The sequence below is a fragment of the Danio rerio genome, chromosome 12 (assembly GCF_052040795.2).
Source record: "Danio rerio strain M-AB ecotype USA chromosome 12, GRCz13ab, whole genome shotgun sequence".
Taxonomy (NCBI): domain Eukaryota; kingdom Metazoa; phylum Chordata; class Actinopteri; order Cypriniformes; family Danionidae; genus Danio; species Danio rerio.
The window spans coordinates 5,763,812-5,783,688 of NC_141032.1; the positions used below are offsets into that span (position 1 = coordinate 5,763,812).

The window sequence follows — 19,877 nt, forward strand, 5'->3', positions numbered from 1 at the left end:
TATCTATCTATCTATCTATCTATCTATCTATCTATCTATCTATCTATCTATCTATCTATCTATCTATCTATCTATCTATCTATCGGTGCATGCATCTATCTATCTATCTATCTATCTATCTATCTATCTATCTATCTATCTATCTATCTATCTATCTATCTATCTATCTATCTATCTATCTATCTATCCGCATAATAACAAAAATACAAAGAAAAAAAGAATATAAAATAATTACAACGCCATTATGCAACAAAGTCAAGTAAATACATTTAATTGAACTACTGAATATTTTACACATTATTTATTCATTGCATTATATAAAGAAGAATATTTGAAGAAGTATAAAGAGCCAGCTTCATAAAAGCTGAGTATGTTTCTTGCTCTGATTGCTTGGGGGGCGCAGGTGCATCTCTCCAAAGCCTCATGAATATTCTCTCTATCACTTATTCATGGGCTCGGTTCATGCGCATTCACAGTAATAACACCATTGGACAGCAGCTGGTACATCATGATGCAAAAGAGGGATTCTCCCAGGATCTGAAGGAATTGTTTGATCCTCAAACGCGCGTCGGCAAGGAAAACATTGTGATCTTGTAGGATTTTTCTTTCCATTTTCTCGTGCACTTTCATTTTCACTGTTGTTGTTTTTTTTAAATTCTTTTATGCCGACCCACACACATAAAAAAATTGTTTTGTTATTAAAATCTGCATGCAACTAACAGGAAATCTGAGCCCATTATAGCAGAACGAATCGCCTGGATGAGCGCCTGACAGACTGAGACTCAGACATTCATCACACGGACACAAGTGAAGGAGTCGAGCGGCAGAGCAGCTCTGATCACCCGCGCAAACCCACACACACATACACACACCCGCGCAGGATGGGATATGCGAACAGGAGCATAAGAGCATACACTTTTCTGTTGTGGGTCGCAGCGGTCCTGCTGTTTGCGGAGAGCAGAAGAGGCAAACAGCCGAGATGCCCCTCTGGATGCACGTGCACCAAAGATAACGCCTTGTGTGAAAATGTGAGATCTGTGCCTCACAGCTTCCCTCCAGACGTCATCTCACTGTAAGTCTATACAAACTACACTTTATATTCAACTTCTGTATGATGTGGTAATGTAGTGTAGAAATGCAAGTCTTTTAATAGGGCCTATGTGAGCCCAGACCACAAAACTATCTATATGTTTTAATTAAGATGTACATTAAAGCTGAATAAAAACGCTTTTTATTGAGGTATACTTTGTTAGGATGGGAAATTATTTGGCTGAGGTATCCTAAGGGTTAAAAATAGCAAAATAATGTAAAAATCAAAGTTAAAGTCGTCTGAATGACTAAAAAAAGATGTAGGAACATTTCTAAATATCTTCTATTTAAATATAGTATCAATTTAAATGTAAAAAAAAATCTTATTTTAGTTATTGTCAAAAATATACCTTTGTTTTTGTCACATATTTTAACATTTGATTGAATGTGGTTTCATATTAGATATATGCATCACATTAAAGCTAAATATATGCTTTGTATCGTAATATATAAATTATTATCATTTGTCTGAGGTACAACTGCATGAATATCTGTAATCTGAGGGTTTACCAAATCAAAATAATGAGAAAATCAGTGTTCAAGTTGTCTGAATGAATTTATAAATAAAAAACGAGTTTTAATATATATTTACAGTAGAAAATATCTTCTTTTGAAATATAAATATCTTATTTTTTTAAACTTTATATTCTAATGATTTATCAATAACAAAAGAGAAATCTATCATTTTGAGCCAAACAATGCATTTTGGTTAATATCAATTATACCTGTGCAAAACAAGACTGGTTTTGTCACATAATTTAACATTTAGGCATATGGAAATCATTTATGAGAAGATTTCTAGTGTTTGGGTGTCATTTCATATTAGATATGCATCACATTGAAGCTAAATCTATAAGCTTTCCATACTTTGTTAGGTAAGGAAAATATTTGTCTGAGATATAAAACTGCTTGAATATCTGTAATCTGAGGGTTTACAAAAATCTAAATAAAGAGAAATCAGTGTTCAAGTTGTCTGTACGAATTTACTAATTAAAAAAATGAGTTACAACATATATTTACAGTAGGAAATGTACAAGATCTCTTCTGTTTAAATATAAATGTTTTATTTATTTACTTTATATTCTAATGATGTTTCAATATTAAAAAAAGATCTTTAATTTTGAGCCAAACAATGCATTTTGGTTAATGTTAAAAATATTCCTGTGCAACACAAGACTGTTTTTGTCACATATTTTAACATTTGCGCATAAGGAAATCAATTATGGGTAGATTTCTAGTTTTGGTGGGATGTCGTTTCATATTAGATTTATGCATCACATTGAAGCTAAATCTATAAGCTTTCCAGTGATGTATACTTTGTTTGGTAATGAAAATATTTGTCTGAGATTTGAATATCTGTAATCTGAGGGTTTACAAAAATCTAAATAATGAGAAAATCAGTGTTCAAGTTGTCTGAATGAATCTTTTAATAAAAACAAGTTTTAATTTATATTTACCGTAGAAAATGTACAAAATATTTTCTTTTTAAATATAAATATCTTATTTCTATATATATATATATATATATATATATATATATATATATATATATATATATATATATATATATATATATATATATATATATATATATATATATTCAAATGATTTATCAATAACAAAAAAGAAATCTATAATTTTGACCCAATGCATTTTGGTTAACGTTAAAAATATACCTGTGCAACACAAGACACATATTTTACAGTTTGAGCAAATGGAAATCATTTCTGAGAAGAATTTCTAGTGTTTGATTGGATGTCATTTCATTTAAGATATATGCATCACATTAAAGCTAAATCTATAAGCTTTCCATTGATGTATACTTTGTTAGGTAAGGAAAATGTTTGTCTGAGGTATAAAACTGCTTGAATATCTGTAATCTGAGGGTTTACAAAAATCTAAATAAAGAGAAAATCAATGTTTGAGTTGTCTAAATGACTTTACTAATAACAAAAAAAAAACAGGTTTTAATATATACTTACAATAGAAAATGTACAAAATATCTTATTTTTAAATATAAATATCTTTTTTCTTTACTTTATATTCTAATCATGTTTCAGTAACAAGAAAAGATCTATATTTTGAGCCAAACAATGCATTTAGGTTAATATCAAATTCTTTATATATATATATATATATATATATATATATATATATATATATATATATATATATATATATATATATATATATATATATATATATATATATATATATATATATATATATATAAAACACACCCATTCAAATGATTTATCAATAACAAAAAGGAAATCTATAATTTTGACCCAGCAATGGATTTTGGTTAACGTTAAAAATATACCTGTTCAACACAAGACACATATTTTAACATTTGAGCAAATGGAAATCATTTTTGAGAAGATTTCTAGTGTTTGGTGGGGTGTCATTTTATATTACATGTATGCATTACATTAATGCTAAATATATAAGCTTTCCAGTGATGTATACTTTGTTAGGAAAATATTTGGCTGAGATTTGAATATCTGTAATCTGAGGGTTTACAAAAATCGAAATAATGAGAAGATCAGTGTTCAAGTTGTCTGTACAAATTTACTAATAAAAAACGGGGTTTAATATATATTTACAGTAGAAAATGTACAAAATATTTTCTTTTGAAATATAAATACCTTATTTCTTTACTTTATATTCAAATGATTTTTCAATAACAAAAAAGAAATCTATATTTTTGACCAAAACTGTGCATTTTGGTGGATATCAAAAATATACCTGTGCAACACAAGACATATTTGATTTGTTTAAAAAAAAAAATAACATGATAAAAAGCATCATATAATATGCATTAGTTATAATAAAACCTTAATGGTTCTAAGAGTCTGTATTGGTCACACATTAGAAACCATTAAAACACACTGGATTTTATTGTTAAATTCAATGCTTTTTAAAATGGTATTTGTAATGGAAACCATAGAACATCTAAAGTTTAGATTTTTATTTTAGCGCAGACACTCCTTTACATCTAAATTACACTCCTCCTTTTCCTAACAGCTCGTTTGTGAAGTCTGGATTCAGTGAGATTGCAGGGGGAAGTTTTCTCCACACGCCGTCCCTTCAGCTTCTGTGAGTTTCCCTTAGTGTTATGTGTGTGTTTTCTCTGTATCAGGATGGGGTGATCACCATGTTAAGTGGTCCAATGTTTGTTCTAGGCAATTACGGCCCGTCCCCCTTTAATACGGGCATTTTGGGGACATTCTTCAGCGTGTCTAATTTCTCAAAGCCTTTAAATTGGTGTGAATATTATGCAATGCTGCTGCTCTGTGAGGGACATGGGCTTGTCCTCGTGATAAACAAATAAGGCGATGTCTGGTTAGACATACACATCGCAAACACAAAGTATTAGAAATGAACGGCTCAGAGGCAGTGAGTTATGCGATTCTATGCAAATGTACACTCTCACACAAAAGCAAATGCAAATCTGACAGCTGGATTTGGCACTGTTATGCAAAATATTACCAGTCTTTAATCTGTTTCACCATGTGTTAGGTCTGATTGTGTAATGTTTTTGAGCATATGGAAAGAATTTATGAGAAGATTACTAGTGTTTGATTGGATGGGGTTTCATATGAGATGTGTAATGTCAGGAAAGTAATTAAAAACAGGAAGGTAGAATGGCGTTGTTATTTTGTCTTCATCAGATTTGATTGTCATATACAACTTTCATTGTGTATCTGGGCCTGATTTAAGTCATGATTTGTGATCAGAATAGTTTTGTAGTTGTAGTTTTGAGGGAAACATTATATCAGATCCAGAAGAGCGAACCACTGAAACTTTGGTTTGTATGCTTTGATTTTCTAGATTGTTTACAGCCAATTCTTTTGACTTGATTGATGAAGATGCCTTCCAAGGGCTGCCACATCTGGAATATCTGTGAGTTTGATTTTATTTGTTGTGTTTGCAATCCTCATCATTCGGTCTTCTTTTTGTATCTCTCCATTTCAATATAAATGCATCGCTTTATTTCAGATTTATTGAAAACAACAAAATAGAGTCCATTTCTCCCCATGCCTTTAGAGGATTGAAATCCCTCATTCACCTGTAAGTATATCAAAATTTCTATAATACAAATGATTTATTACTATATTTATTTATGTTTATAATAATTTGATAATATTAATTATCAAACTCTATGGATTAATTAGCAAATTGAAAATGAGCTAATGTTTTTAAAGCATTTAAATGATTTATTTTAGTTTAAAATGAAGAATTAAAAATGTTTTTTAATGAAAGGATTAACTGGATTTATTTATTTTATTTTACTGTTATTTTATCTTTATTTCATTGTGTCTATTTTATTATTATTATTATTTTTATATATATTCATATTATATATATATATAATATGAATATATTATATTATATTATATTATATTATATTATATTATATTATATTATATTATATTATATTATATTATATTATATTATATTATATTATATATCATTTTTTAATATTTACATATTATTATTTTATATATCATCTCTATTATATTATATTTTATTTTATATTATTATATCATTTTATATTATATTTATCACAATAACAATTTTTTTTAATAAAAATAAATAAAATACATTTAAAGTTTTTATTTGTCCATTTAGTCTAATGGTGTCATCATGATGGTTTTGTTAATAAACTCTCAATTAATAAAATATTAATAAACTTTTAACTTAAAAAAAATATAAGTGCTGTATATTAAATAATAATGAATTAATTTTAAATATTTTGTTTTTAACGGTTATTTTATCTGAACAATAAATAAACATTTTGTTTCAAATCTATTTACATATATATTTATAGCTATTTTTATAAATATCATATTGTATTAGGCCTATATAATGATATACTATAATAACTCTGGACTGTATTTCATAAATACTCTTTAAAATTGTAAATAGTTAATTTTAATTTAATGCACAAACATTTTAAACATATTCATTTATAGTTTTAATTAAATGCACAAACATTTTAAACACATTTATTTAAAGTTTATTTCATTCCTTTTATATGGTCTCTTTTGTGTCATAAAATGGTTTATTATCAGACTGAATTTTAAAACTACTGTCTATGAAACTTCGTGTTTTGTGTAAAATATACTCAATATTTGTAAAATACATTTATTTTGAATATTATGCATTAACAAGTATAAAATAAAACTAAAATGAAAAGGTGAAAAATAAAAACATTATATTTTATAAAAAACTGTGTTGTAAAAGTAACCACTTCAGTAAGTTTTGGGACACAGACCCAATATTATATTATATTATATTATATTATATTATATTATATTATATTATATTATATTATATTATATTATATTATATTATATTATATTATATTATATTATATTATATATTTTGCTAGCAGAGAGCTTGTATCATTCCTGTTAGAAAAAGATAATATAATATAATATAATATAATATAATATAATATAATATAATATAATATAATACATTTAGTTTTTCACAATAATGAATAAATATTGTTCATTAAAATAATGTAAATACATTTAAAGTTTATATTTGTGCAATTTGCAACTAATGTTTCTAAAATAATTCATATGGTTTTGTTTTTTGTAAAATATATTCAATATTTGTAAAATTTATTTCTATTTAATAATTTAAATAATACACAATTAATTATAAAATAATAAACAAATATTTTAATTTAATTTAATTTAATTTATACACTGGCTTTGCCCCCAAAAAAATCTCGAAATGTTACTTAAAAGTCAGACTACACAACATCATATTTATGGCGTAACAGGAGCTGAACGGTGCAGCACGCTGGCGCAGTGGGTAGCACAATCACCTCACAGCAAGAAGGTCGCTGGTTTAAACCCCGACTGGGTCAGTTGGCATTTCTGTGTGACGTTTGCATGTTCTCCTCGTGTTGGCGTGTGTTTCCTCCACAAGACCAAAGACATGCGCTATAGGTGAATTGAGTAAGCTGAATTGGCCGTAGTGTATGTGTGTGAATGAGTGTGTATAGATGTTTTCCAGTGATGGGTTGCAGCAGGAAGGGCACCCGCTGTGTAAAACATGCTGGATAAGTTGGCGGTCCATTTCGCTTTGGCAACCCCTGATTAATAAAGGGACTAAGCTGAAAAGAAAATAAATTAATGAATTTACTTTGTCTTTCTTTAGCATTGCATTGTTAAATGGGCATCGTCTGTTGGTTTGTTTTAATGTGTTTTGTGAATAATAGTTAAAATGTTACTAAAACGATGCAATAAAAAAAACAAAAGCTTAACAGACATCATCTTTGGATATTAAATGTATTGGTAAATGATGAGATTACATTCAGATTAATAATTGCTGTAGAAGTACATTCATTGTTCATTCTTAGTTTATACTGCAGTTAAAGGGATAGTTCACCCAGAAATGACTCCCGAGTGTGGTTTTAAATCTTTGGGCTCTATTTAAACGATCTAGGACTAGGTGCAAAGTCTAAAGCGCATGGCACAAAAGCATTAAGTTTTATATATATATATATATATATATATATATATATATATATATATATATATATATATATATATATAGGTAAAATAGTTACTATTTTCCCAAGTGTATATAACTACTACTGTAAGAAAATATCGGCATTTGGTATATACTTTCAGTATTTCTTTGCATGAACTGAGCCGATCTAATCCTGTTTATATGAATTGAGTCTGTTGCCGAGCAGGTTTGATCTACCAGAACTATTGCTATGACAACAACTCTCGGATCAGCTTTGAAGAACGAAACGATCCTGGATCAAATCGTCAACATCCAAATCCAGCTAACTGAGTAATCCACGTACGAAGAACGGACTACTGAACTCCCATGAGTCCACTAAGTGGGGCAAATGGATTTGCTATTTAAACAACATGATGAAAAACAGGAAAATTAGGGTTGCGCTGGTCTGAAAATAGCAACACATCGCACCAAACACGTCTTTAACCTTATTGCGCCGGGTGTATGATATGACAATATGACTTTCTTTCTTCGGTTGAAGATATTCTGACGAATGCTGCCACTCATTCACTTCCATAGTAGGGTAAAAATTACTATGGATGTCAATAGGTGCCAGCAACCAGCATTCTTCAAAATATCTTCTTTTGTGTTCAACAGAAGAAAAACATTTAAATAGGTTTCAAACAAGTGAAGGATGAGCAAATGATGACAGATTTTATTTTTGGGTGAATTATCCCTTTAACTAATGTAAAAAAATCAATCCTTAATGTATTCATCACTGGTAAAATGCAATGTTCCACACAATTCCTTCATGTTTTTATGCATTTCAATGGATTTAACATGAATAAGTTCTCCAAAAAAACTCAAATCTTGTTTTTAATACGTAGTTTGAACAAGCAGGAACAAAAATAATTTGTTGAGTGATTTTTGTTTTACAGGAGTCTCGCCTACAATAATCTCGAGACGTTGCCCAGAGATATATTCAAAGGAATGGATGCCTTAACAAAAGTGTACGTATTTGACCAATAAAGTCCAGTATTCTTTGCACTGTGAAAGAAGTAAAGGTAAATGAAAGTCCTGTGTGCATGCAGGGATCTCAGAGGAAACTTGTTCAGTTGTGACTGTAAGTTGAAGTGGTTGGTGGAATGGATGTTCAGCACTAATGCAACGGTGGATCAGTTATACTGCAGTGGGCCTTCACCCTATCAAGGGAAGAAGATAAATGACCTCATGCCTCAGTCCTTTGACTGCATTACAGCAGGTAAATGAGCGCTGGACTCTCTAGAGTATAAAACAGCCAGACTGATCTGCAGGAAGACTCTGCTTTTAAAAAAGGCTGATTTTTATTTCTGCTGAAATGCTTAGAAATGCACTTTAAACATTCACATCCTCAGCACAGGCTCACCTTAAAAACAGTTTGTGTCTCAGCACACAAGATTCATTCCTATTTGTGGCCAGATATCCTTAAGGTTGTAAATGTGTATGTGCAGGGGTGGATTTAATCAATAAGCTTGGTAAGCCGCCACTTAGGAATTCTGGGAGCCGATAATAAATACCTAAAAGTTTCTAAATAACTTTTATATAACGACATTTTTTATTATTAATTTATTATTATTATTATTATTAACGTTATTTGTTAATGTCATTTATTATTTTGAATGATGAGGGTCTAACAAATACAGTTTTACCTTAATTATCACATTCATGCAAATGTGTCCCCCCACCCAGAATCATGGATCAGTCCAGCAGTCAAATCAGATAAAAATTTAATTTTAAAAGCCAAATAGTTTTATTCATTATTTTTAGTTGTGAATTGAATTCAAGCCAACAAATCTTTCAAAATGTTGAGATTGCATCAGGATAAAATGTAGAAAGCAGGACTGAGTGATATAAAAAAGGAAAAAATATTTATCATAAATTTATTATCATAAAAATTATGATAATAATAATAATAATAATAATGATAATAATGATTATAATAATACATTTTATTGGGCAGCACAGTGGCGCAGTGGGTTGCACAATCGCCTCACAGCAAGAAGGTCGCTGGTTTGAGCCCCAGCTCAGTTGGCGTTTTATGTGTGGGTTTCCTCCAGGTGCTCTGGTTTCCCCCACAGTCCAAAGACATAGGTGAATTGGGTAAGCTAAATTGTCCTTAGTGTATGAGTGTGAATGAGTGTGTATGGATGTTTCCCTGTGGTGGATTGCAGCTGGAAGGGCATCCTCTGCATAAAACATATGCTAAATAAGTTGGCAGTTCTTTCCACTGTGGCGACTCCAGATTAATAAAGGGACTAAGCCGTAAAGTAAATGAATAAAAGAATTAATATAATTTATAATGCGCTTTTCTCAACAAGGCATACAAGGCAAACAGTAATAAAGCAGAACAATAAAAGAACAGTATAAATACAACAATAAGACAATAAATGTTGAACAATAAAATTGATAAAAATAATCAATAAGTTAAAAGCAACGGTAAAAAGGTCAAGTTTCTTAAAGCAGTCCAGAGAAGCGGCATTCCTGATGCTGAAGGGGAGACGATTATGTAGTTAAGGCGCACTGTATGAAAAAGCTTGACTACCCATGGCCTTTAGTTTTTTTATTTTATTTAGAGCTATATAGCTAGGCAGTAGGGTGGATTACATTTGACCACTATATACAAACATCAACTGAAATATAATATAATATAATATAATATAATATAATATAATATAATATAATATAATATAATATAATATAATATAATATAATATAATATAATATAATATAATAAAGTATAATATATAATATAATATAATATAATATAATATAATAAAGTATAATATATAATATAATATAATATAATAAAGTATAATATAATATAATATAATATAATATAATATAATATAATAAAGTATAATATAATATAATATAATTATATATTAGTATAATATAATAGTAGAATATACTATAATATACTATAATATAATATAATATAATATAATATAATATAATATAATATAATATAATATAATATAATATAATAATATTATATTATATTATATTATATTATATTATATTATATTATATTATATTATATTATATTATATTATATTAATAACGTGAATGGAGTGTATGTATTAATATACATTCACTCCATTTCATATAGTATTTCTGCAATATGAAAATCTGCAAGGAATGTTGGAAGCATCCCTGCAGGCACAGAACGTCAACATGACGTCATATTGGCATTGTACCCCAACGTCATGGCAACGTTGGATTTTGTTCGGAAATGAAAATTGGGTTAACGTCAGAACCCAACTTCAGGGTGACGTCAATGCCCAACCTGAAATCAAGCAAATATCAATGTCTAATGATGTTACAGCTTGAAATTGTGTGGACGATATAGTTAAATCTATAAGACGTTAAGGATTTTGGTCACTTTCCAACACAACCTAAAATCAACCAAATATCAACGTGATTTGACGTCATTATTGGATGTCAAAATAACATTGTCCTTAGACACTGGCTAGACATTGAATTTGGATCACCTCACGCCATGACCTAAATCTAACCCAATATTAACAACAATGATGTTGTGTGCCTGCTGGGATGGTTCATACACAAAACTGAGAAATTAACTGAATCATGAAGTCAATAAAGACTCACAAACTCAGGCCAGTTTGTGCACAGTGCATACACATATTCAAAATAATAGCTTAATAATACATAATTGCCCACATTTAGAAGTTTACAGTTGTGCGACAGGATAGTCTGTAAGTCAAACAGTTGTGATTGGAGTCATTACTGCATTTTGCGGTTATATGGTCATCTGTATTGCTGGGAAATATGACCTACCAAGGCCACTTAAGTGAGTCATTCTTGACAATCATATCAACTAATCTATTTTTCTCTGTTGCAGAGTTTGCTTTAAAGAAAACCCTTGCATTTGAGTCTATATCCGTGGAGGCCTTCTCCTATGGGAACGATCAGTATGTGGTTTACGCTCAGCCTTTCACCGGAAGATGCAACTTCATGGAATGGGACCACGTCAATATGGAGTTCAGAGATCATGAGATCATATTAAGTGAGCGACACACATCACACCTCCTACATACACACAGTAGTGGAAACTTGCTATTGTTATCTTAAGGAGTTAACTTTGACTTTGTAGATTGTTTCAGTGATGTTAAAGGCACAATATTTTGGATTTTTCTTCATTAAAATATCCAAAAACCACTGCAACAGTGTTAAATATTTGGCTGACTTATATCCTTATATTACTCTAAATGTTTTAAAAAATGTCCAAATCCAAAGAAATAAGCAAATTTTGACTAGTGAGACGGAGCATGTGCTGTGTGTTTATGCTATTGACGTCACACACCCATCATTTATGGTTTTTTAGATAAGTAAAACAGCAAAAACGCATTGATATGTTGTGTGTTTTGTTAGATTGCAAAGAGCAGCACTATGACAGAAGCCTAAGATGTGTTTTAGTGCTGTTTCTTCTCAGCATGATCAGGAACAGAAGAAGCGGAAGTGCTGGACAGTGGCTTAATAAAAGCTCTGCTGCTTTCGTTGTACATTTCGTTTATCATCAGCATTTAGCCATACTCTGCTTCATACTATCATGATAATACTTTAGCTTAAGAGTCCCCAACCACCGACTAGTGCTAGGTCATGAAAGAGTTTCTAACGGACTGCAAGAACGCAGAGCTATTGTACAGGAGATCTCAGCTTATTGTGAGTAGGGCTGGGCGATATTCAATTCAATTCAATTCACCTTTATTTGTATAGCGCTTTTATAATGTAGATTGTGTCAAAGCAGCTTCACATAGAAGGTCATAGTAAATTGGAACAGTGTAGTTCAGTTTTTAGTGTTTAAGTTCAGTTCAGCTCAGCTCAGTGTGGTTTAAAATTCATTACTGAGGGTCTAAACACTGGAGAGCAAATCCATCGATGCGTAGCTCTACCGATCCCAAACCATGCAAGCTAATGGCGACAGCGGAGAAGGAAAAAAACTTCACCAATTGGCGAAAGTGAATAAAAAAACCTTGAGAGAAACCAGACTCAATATGACAATATGACAAAATGCCATCTTGATAATTATTTTCCTTATTGAACGATAACGGTACATATTTCGGTATAAGTTGTAAACACTTCTAGATTTAAAAGAGAACCCCGACAATGACTAAAGCCACAAAAATGAGAGAGTCCATTAAATGCCATAACATATTTCTGTCCGATAAATTTTCGGTGACCGAAAATTCAGTGCATCTCTAAAATCAACACACTTTTAGATTCCCATTGTTGCACATTTCTGCTGTGATGATTGGCTCTTAAATCAATATAGAGTAAAAAAGAGCAACTTTTATTATTGTTATTGACATAAATTTTTTCATGATTCAATATAATATCGTGAATGGGCCCAGCCCTAATTGTGAGTTTCCCCTTTAAGAACCAATATAATTAACAGTGCACAATGCAGACCGGATGAAGGAAGTGCTGCACCGCTTCAAAACTAGAAATCTAAAATTTTGTTTTCTACAAGGGTACAAACCGGGTACTAACACAGGTGCCACAATTGGCATGCGTCTTTATAAAATTGAGCTGCTACAGCATGAGTGGGGACCAAATATCTCACTCTATTATTGAGTAGTTTGTTTTTATTTGTTGTTGCAAGCATAACGACCAAAATACAACCCAACATAACCCTGCTAAACTACCAACCCTTACATACTGTGCCTTTTCAATGATATATTTGACATATTAATGTAGAAAGTGCATTTTTTAAGGCAGTTGCATGTTTCTGTTTTGCAGTGCTACAAAAAACTATTAAAAAGAGTTTTAATGCGACTGACTGATTGAGTTTTAAACCAAAAAATTTACTTAAAATGAATTTAATCTCCCTCAAGTGGTTCAAAAACTTTTAGAGTTTCTTTATTTTGTTGAGCACAAAAGTAAGATATTGAATATATCTTGAAAAATGTTAAAAACCTGTAACCATTGTCTTCATAGTAGGAAAAACAAATACTATGAAAGTCAATGGTTACAGGTTTCCAACATTTTCAACACAGGCCCATTATGGATATGTACCCCTGTATACATTTCTGGAGAGTGCGAGTTTTGTAGCCAGAGGTACGATGGGCTGCATTTCATCTTTAATATGAACATTACGGGGTGGTATGATGCCGCCAATGGCTTCTGTTTATTTTCGCACCCCCAGCTGACTGCTTACATCTGCGTGGAAAGCTTTTTCACTGTTATCAGTTTGCCAAGTAGCTTGCCACATACGTCGGCAGACTTGAGACACAGAGAGGGTTTGAGTCTGGTAAAGAATGGTTCAATAAAGCAGGTAAGACAAAAACAAAAGGCAAAAAATAAGTGAACAAGTAAATAACAGGGTGAGAATGTGGTATAATCTGAAAACATGGTAAAAATCAGGCTGCCTTAAGGGCTTTTCTTTTTCTGGATTGGTTTTCAAAACAATGTCAGTTGGGTTCAGGGAAGGTGGTGGGTGGGTCAATCAGTGCTTTTGAAAACACTATGGGTTGTGTTTAGAGAAGGGGGTCGATGGGGGGATCGGTTGGTCAGTCAGTCAGTCAGTCAGTCAGTCGACAGCAGCCTCTGGTGGATTTAAGTGAGAACAGCAGGCATGAATGGCACTCGCCAGAGAAATTTGAGATCTAAAAAAGCATACACATCAGCCTCTGGTTGATTCACGAAAACAAAAGCTACAAAAAATCGTACATCCTGGAACGCATTTCGCGCTCTCCAGAAATGTATACAGGGGTAAGTATCCATAATGATCCTGGGTTGAACATTTTTCAAAATATCTTCTTTTTTTAACAAAAGAAAGTACCTCAGACAGATTTAGAATAAGTGGAGGATGAGTAAATAATGGCAAAGTTTAAAATTGGTGCTGAACTATCCTTTTAATGCAGTTTTTTTCTGATCGTAGGCACCTCCACGGTGGTGTGCAAGCCAATGGTCATCGATGACCACCTCTTCATCGTGGTCGCTCAACTGTTCGGTGGCTCTCACATTTATAAAAGAGACAGCTCAGCCAATAAGTTCATCAAAATCCAGGACATCGACATCCTGAAAATCAGAAAACCCAATGACATCGAGACTTTCCGTGTGGACGGCGAGTTTTACTTCGTGATCGCGGACAGCTCCAAGGCCGGCTCTACTACGGTTTACAAGTGGAACGGCAATGGCTTCTACTCGCACCAGTCTCTCCATCCGTGGTACCGCGACACTGATGTGGAGTACCTGGAAATCGCAGGCAAACCCCACATTATTTTGTCCAGCAGCTCACAGCGGCCCGTCGTCTACCAGTGGAGCCGAAGCCAGAAGCAGTTCGACAGGCGGACGGACATTCCCGATATGGAGGACGTCTATGCGGTCAAACACTTCAAGGTGAAGGGGGAGCTGTTTATCTGTCTGACACGCTTCATCGGAGACTCCAAGGTGATGAAGTGGGACGGCGCTATGTTTATAGAGATACAGACAATGCCTTCGCGGGGGTCCATGGTCTTCCAGCCCGTCTCCATCGGCAACTGGCAGTACGCCATCCTCGGCAGCGACTACTCGCTAACGCAGGTCTATCAGTGGGACGCCAAGAAGAGCCAGTTCGTACACTTCCAGGAGCTCAACGTCCAGGCGCCGAGAGCATTTTCACTGGCCTCCATTGACAACCGAGAGTTCCTGCTGGCGTCCAGCTTTAAAGGGAAGACGCAGATTTACGAGCACTTGATGATCGACCTGAGCAGTTAGGGTGCAGAAAACAGACCCTGACACAGACGAAGCTACAGTTGAAGTCAGAATTAGGAGCCCCCCTGTGTACTTTTTTCCCAATTTCTGCTTAATGGAAAGAAGATTTTTGTTACACACATTTCTAAACATAATAGTTTGAACTAATAGTTTGAAGTGATTGATGACAGTAAACAATATTTGACTAGATGTTTTTTAAGATACTAGTATTCAGCTTAAAGTGACATTTAAAGGCTTAACTAGGTTAATTAGGCACACTCATAGAAATAAAAGTAGGAGAGCTGTCACTACAGTGGTACCTTTTCAAAAGATACACATTTTTATTCAAAAGGTCCATATTGGTACCTCAAAAGCATACATTTGTACCTAAAATTTCTTTATTTTTTATAATGATTTTTTAGGGGTTTTCACATTTATTGTACATGACAGTAGAGAGTATTATCAGGAAGCAGAGAGAGGGGAAGGATCGACATAGGACCACAAGGCAGGAATCGAACTCAGGTCGCCTTGAGCACTGGAGTGCATGTGTCGACGCACTAACCACTGCATCACTGGTGCCAACCCTAAAGATTTTAGGAGGTACACTTTTGTGGTTTTAGGTACTAATATGTACTCTTGAGCAGGGCTTCCCACAGATTTGAAATACTTGCGGTGGTAGCTGGATTGAAACACACCTTTTACCCATTTACTGTGACACTCTTTAACACTGTTTCTTTTCAATGGGTTAAAGTTTTTTTTTAAGTCCACTATTTCTCTTACTTTTATGCAATTTAAGACCCGTGTGCACCCATTGACATGGTAAAAGCTGATATCTCTCTCTGTCAAGTTCAGTTTGCTTTATTGGCATGACATTTTGTACAGTAAAGCCAAAGCATTTTAGCTTTGTATAAAGTATATAATATATTTACATCATCAAATTAATAAAACATACAGCAAATGAGAAATATATTACAGTAAAAAGGATTAATACAGTGCTAACAATTATATAACAGGCCCTAATTACAAAGATTAAAAGTGTTGATTATTTAAATAAGGCAAATTTGTTGATGTTTTTAATGTTTCTCTCGCTCTTGCTTAATAAGTAAAAATCAAATGTGAATGAAAGCGGTATACATGTCATTAATGTGATTAATTATAAATGTTATTTTCCCGACAAAACAAAAGCATAATCTCACTGACATGTCTTAATTTTATTCAATTTCTCTGTTAAAAAAATAAATAAAATAAATAAATAAATAATCTAGGCTTTCACAGACATCCTAAAGAGTACAAATAATAATTTTGAAACATTTCCACCTATTAAGCCCAGCACATTTTAATGGTGTTTCATTTTGGAGCCCAACAGTCCAAAAATGCACCCTTTATACTATTTTATTATTTTTATTTAGATGTTTTTTATATCACCTAAAACTTCTTTTCTTAATCTTAATGCAATATACACTTTTAAATGATTAGTTTCCTTAAAATTAATTTACAGCTAAAAATAATAATTATGTATGGTTATATTTTTGACTGCTGGACTGCTGTATGATTAAGAGGTGGTGGATAAATTTGTGCAAATGTAATAATTATAATATTTTAGTTCATGATAATGTTATTACATAACATTAAATTATTATATTAATATATTTTTATTTATTTTAAATAATATTTAATTACGTTAGTTTGATTAGTTTGACTCTCACCATACAAAACTTGATAGTAAACAATGTTATATATTGTTTATAGGTATAATTTATACTTTTAGAGACTCCCAGACTTCCTGGGGATATTTTTTTTTACCACACTTATTGGTTGAATCCGTCCCTGTCTGTATGGACCCTTTAGGTACAAATGTGTACCTTTTGAACAGGGACCACCCCAGTGACAGCTCTCTTACCTTCATTTCTGAGAGTGCAGGGTAATCAGGTACATTATTTGATAATGATGATTTGTTCTGTAGACAATTGAAAACAAATATTGCTTAAAAGGGCTAATAATATTGACTTAAACATGTTTTAAACAGTTAAAACAGATTATTTTTTTTAGCAAAAAACAAAACAAAACAAATAGGTCTTTCTCCAGAAGAAGAAAAAATATCATTGGAAATACTGTGAAGAATTCCTTGCTCTGTTAAACATCATTTGGAAAATATTTGAAAAAGAAATCACTGGAAGGCCAATAATTCTGACTTCAACTGTGCATGCATGATCTAGCCTAGACCGCTAATAATAATAATTCCAGATGAATGCCTCTCTAGAAACGCCCTGTGTGTCTTTCTCTGTTGTCACCATCTGCTCTGCACTTTTCATCTTTCCTGGTTTTTTGTCCCCTTTCAACAAAAGCTATTGTTAACATATTCTCATGCTTGCCGTGTAGTCACTAAAGAGGTATAACAAGGAGCCAACAAAGGTCAAATCAGTTAGCTGTTGCTGACGTAATAACAATCTGCCAAATAAACTGTTTACATTTTTACAGTGATGTAAAAAGACATTTGTAACTACTTTTTTAAGCAGAAATACAACTCGTTAACCACATTAGGTGTGATTAGAAACTTGTTTTGACTAAACTTCTTTAATAATCTGAATGCAATAGGCATAGGAGTTTTTTTTTTGCGCAAATAGTAAGGAAAAGTGGCTGTGAGAGAGAAGATTAGTTTGTTTACTGGTACTTTTTTAGGATCTAATAAAACCTTAAAAATAAAATAAGCCTGCTTTGTTGTGATGCATTAATTTTGCATAGAAAGTGTGTCAATGTGCCTCTCCATGAAGCTAAAACATCTGCTAAAAACAAAGTAAAATATAATTTAATAAATAAAATTGTAAATTGTATTATAATTAGTCATGGGCCGGTATAAGATTCTGATGGTTCGATAACCTTGGGTAAAAATATCATGGTTTAACAGTATTGTGATTACTGCTCTAAAATATCTTCTTTTTAAATGTCTGGGTAAAAAACAACAACTTGTTTCCTTCGTTGAACACACTATATTTTATTTTGAGAAACCTTTATAATATTTTGGAGCAGTAAACATGTCAGGCTGAATGATAAAAGTAAATCATTGACTTCTGCTGTCTTCAGCAGCTTCAAAAACACAGATTTATTTACCATTTAAAACAGCATTTTTGGATATCTTTTCTGCTGTAGATAATGTTGTCCCTAAAACAAAACAAAATATATAAATAAATAAATCTTACATATACCGTAGGAATGGTATAGCAGAAAATGTTGGCAGTTTTAAAACCTTGACTTTTCCAAACTGTGGTATACCTTGAAAACAGTTATCCTCCCATGCCTAATTATATTAATAATAATTATTATAAATCATTTAAAAAATGAAATACGAATGCTTGTTTCCTCTACAGATTAAGAATATTAAAAAGGTATTTGTGGGATTATTATTCACATTTCTGACCCATCCTTCCCCCCTTTTTTGTCAAAATTGCAATATTTAAACAGTATTGTACTGTACTCAATGTGTAAGGAACACATTTTAAATTGCAATTTCCGTGTTTATTTCTCGACATAATGATTTTTTCTCCTCAGAGTTATTAGTTTATATACTTTCCTGCTGTTCTAACTTTCGACAGTGAAAATTAAACCACACTGAACTGAACTAAACTGAACTTTAACTCTGTAAACTGGACTGATAGTTTCAGTTTACTAGAACTTCTATGTTAAGCTGCTTTGACACAATCTACATTGTGAAGCGCTTTAGAAATAAAGATGAATTGAATTAACTTGTCTCAAAAACAACTCAAAAGTAGAAAAACGCAAGATAAAACTACTAATTTGAACAACAAAAATAAACAATTCCGTTAAAATGTAAAGTCCAAATTGTAAGTTCATATCTCACAATTCTGACTTTTCTCAGACCTCTGAGTTTACATTTTATCATCCTGATTTCATATCTTGCAATTCAGTTTTTCCCCTTATAATTTACAATTTTGTTTTGTTCTGAATTGAAATTCATTTCTCGTCGTTATGATTTTATAGGTTTTCTCATAATTCTGGCTTTATTTTATTTGCTATTCTGAGTTTATACACTACTTCCTGCGAGTTTATAGACCATTTTGAGGGATATGAACAAAACAATGCTTGTAACGCATTTCCTGTTTTACATTTCTAATTTCTATAGCTTCTGAGAATCCAAAAAGGTCCACATACTGATAAATATTTTTATTATAGCTGTTTCAACATTACGTTATGATTGCATTTCTTCTTGTTACAGTTATAAAATAGCTTGATAACAAGCAGGAAATGTTCATGTGCCAATGACATGATCACATTGAAATGGTCTATAAATAGAAACAGTGAAATACAGAGTAATTATTTTCAAGGGGAAAAAGTCATAAATTGCAAAATATGAATTCTCAATCGCGACAAAGAAATTTGGGTCCCACTTTATATTAAGTGGCCTTAACTACTGTGTACTTACATGTATCTTTAATTACAATGTACTTACTGTGTTCATAATGTATCACAAAACACTTGAGGTAGGATATGGGTACGGTTAGAAATGTAAGTACATGCAGGTATTTAATCAAGCATAAATACATAGT

General features: G+C 31.8%; 1 protein-coding gene across 3 annotated transcripts; it reads left to right on the forward strand.

The window, feature by feature from the left end:
• Positions 1 to 398: 398 nt before the first annotated feature.
• Positions 399 to 18,023, forward strand: lgi1b (leucine-rich, glioma inactivated 1b). 3 transcript variants are annotated; one of them, NM_001128769.1, is given in 9 exon segments: positions 399 to 593; positions 723 to 1,072; positions 4,117 to 4,188; positions 4,924 to 4,995; positions 5,092 to 5,163; positions 8,520 to 8,591; positions 8,673 to 8,842; positions 11,483 to 11,647; positions 14,522 to 15,372. In NM_001128769.1, coding segments are annotated over 8 exon segments (1,632 nt in total). In that variant the 5' UTR covers positions 399 to 593; positions 723 to 881; the 3' UTR covers positions 15,340 to 15,372.
• The last annotated feature ends 1,854 nt before the right edge of the window (positions 18,024 to 19,877 follow it).

Bases quoted from the DNA above. Each gene is read 5' to 3' on its own strand.
- lgi1b (XM_087275385.1), top strand. From the start codon at position 882: ATGGGATATGCGAACAGGAGCATAAGAGCATACACTTTTCTGTTGTGG. The intron at 1,073-4,116 runs GTAAGTCTATAC...TTTTCCTAACAG, and splicing joins CCTCCAGACGTCATCTCACT to CTCGTTTGTGAAGTCTGGAT. The intron at 11,648-14,521 runs GTGAGCGACACA...TTCTGATCGTAG, and splicing joins AGATCATGAGATCATATTAA to GCACCTCCACGGTGGTGTGC.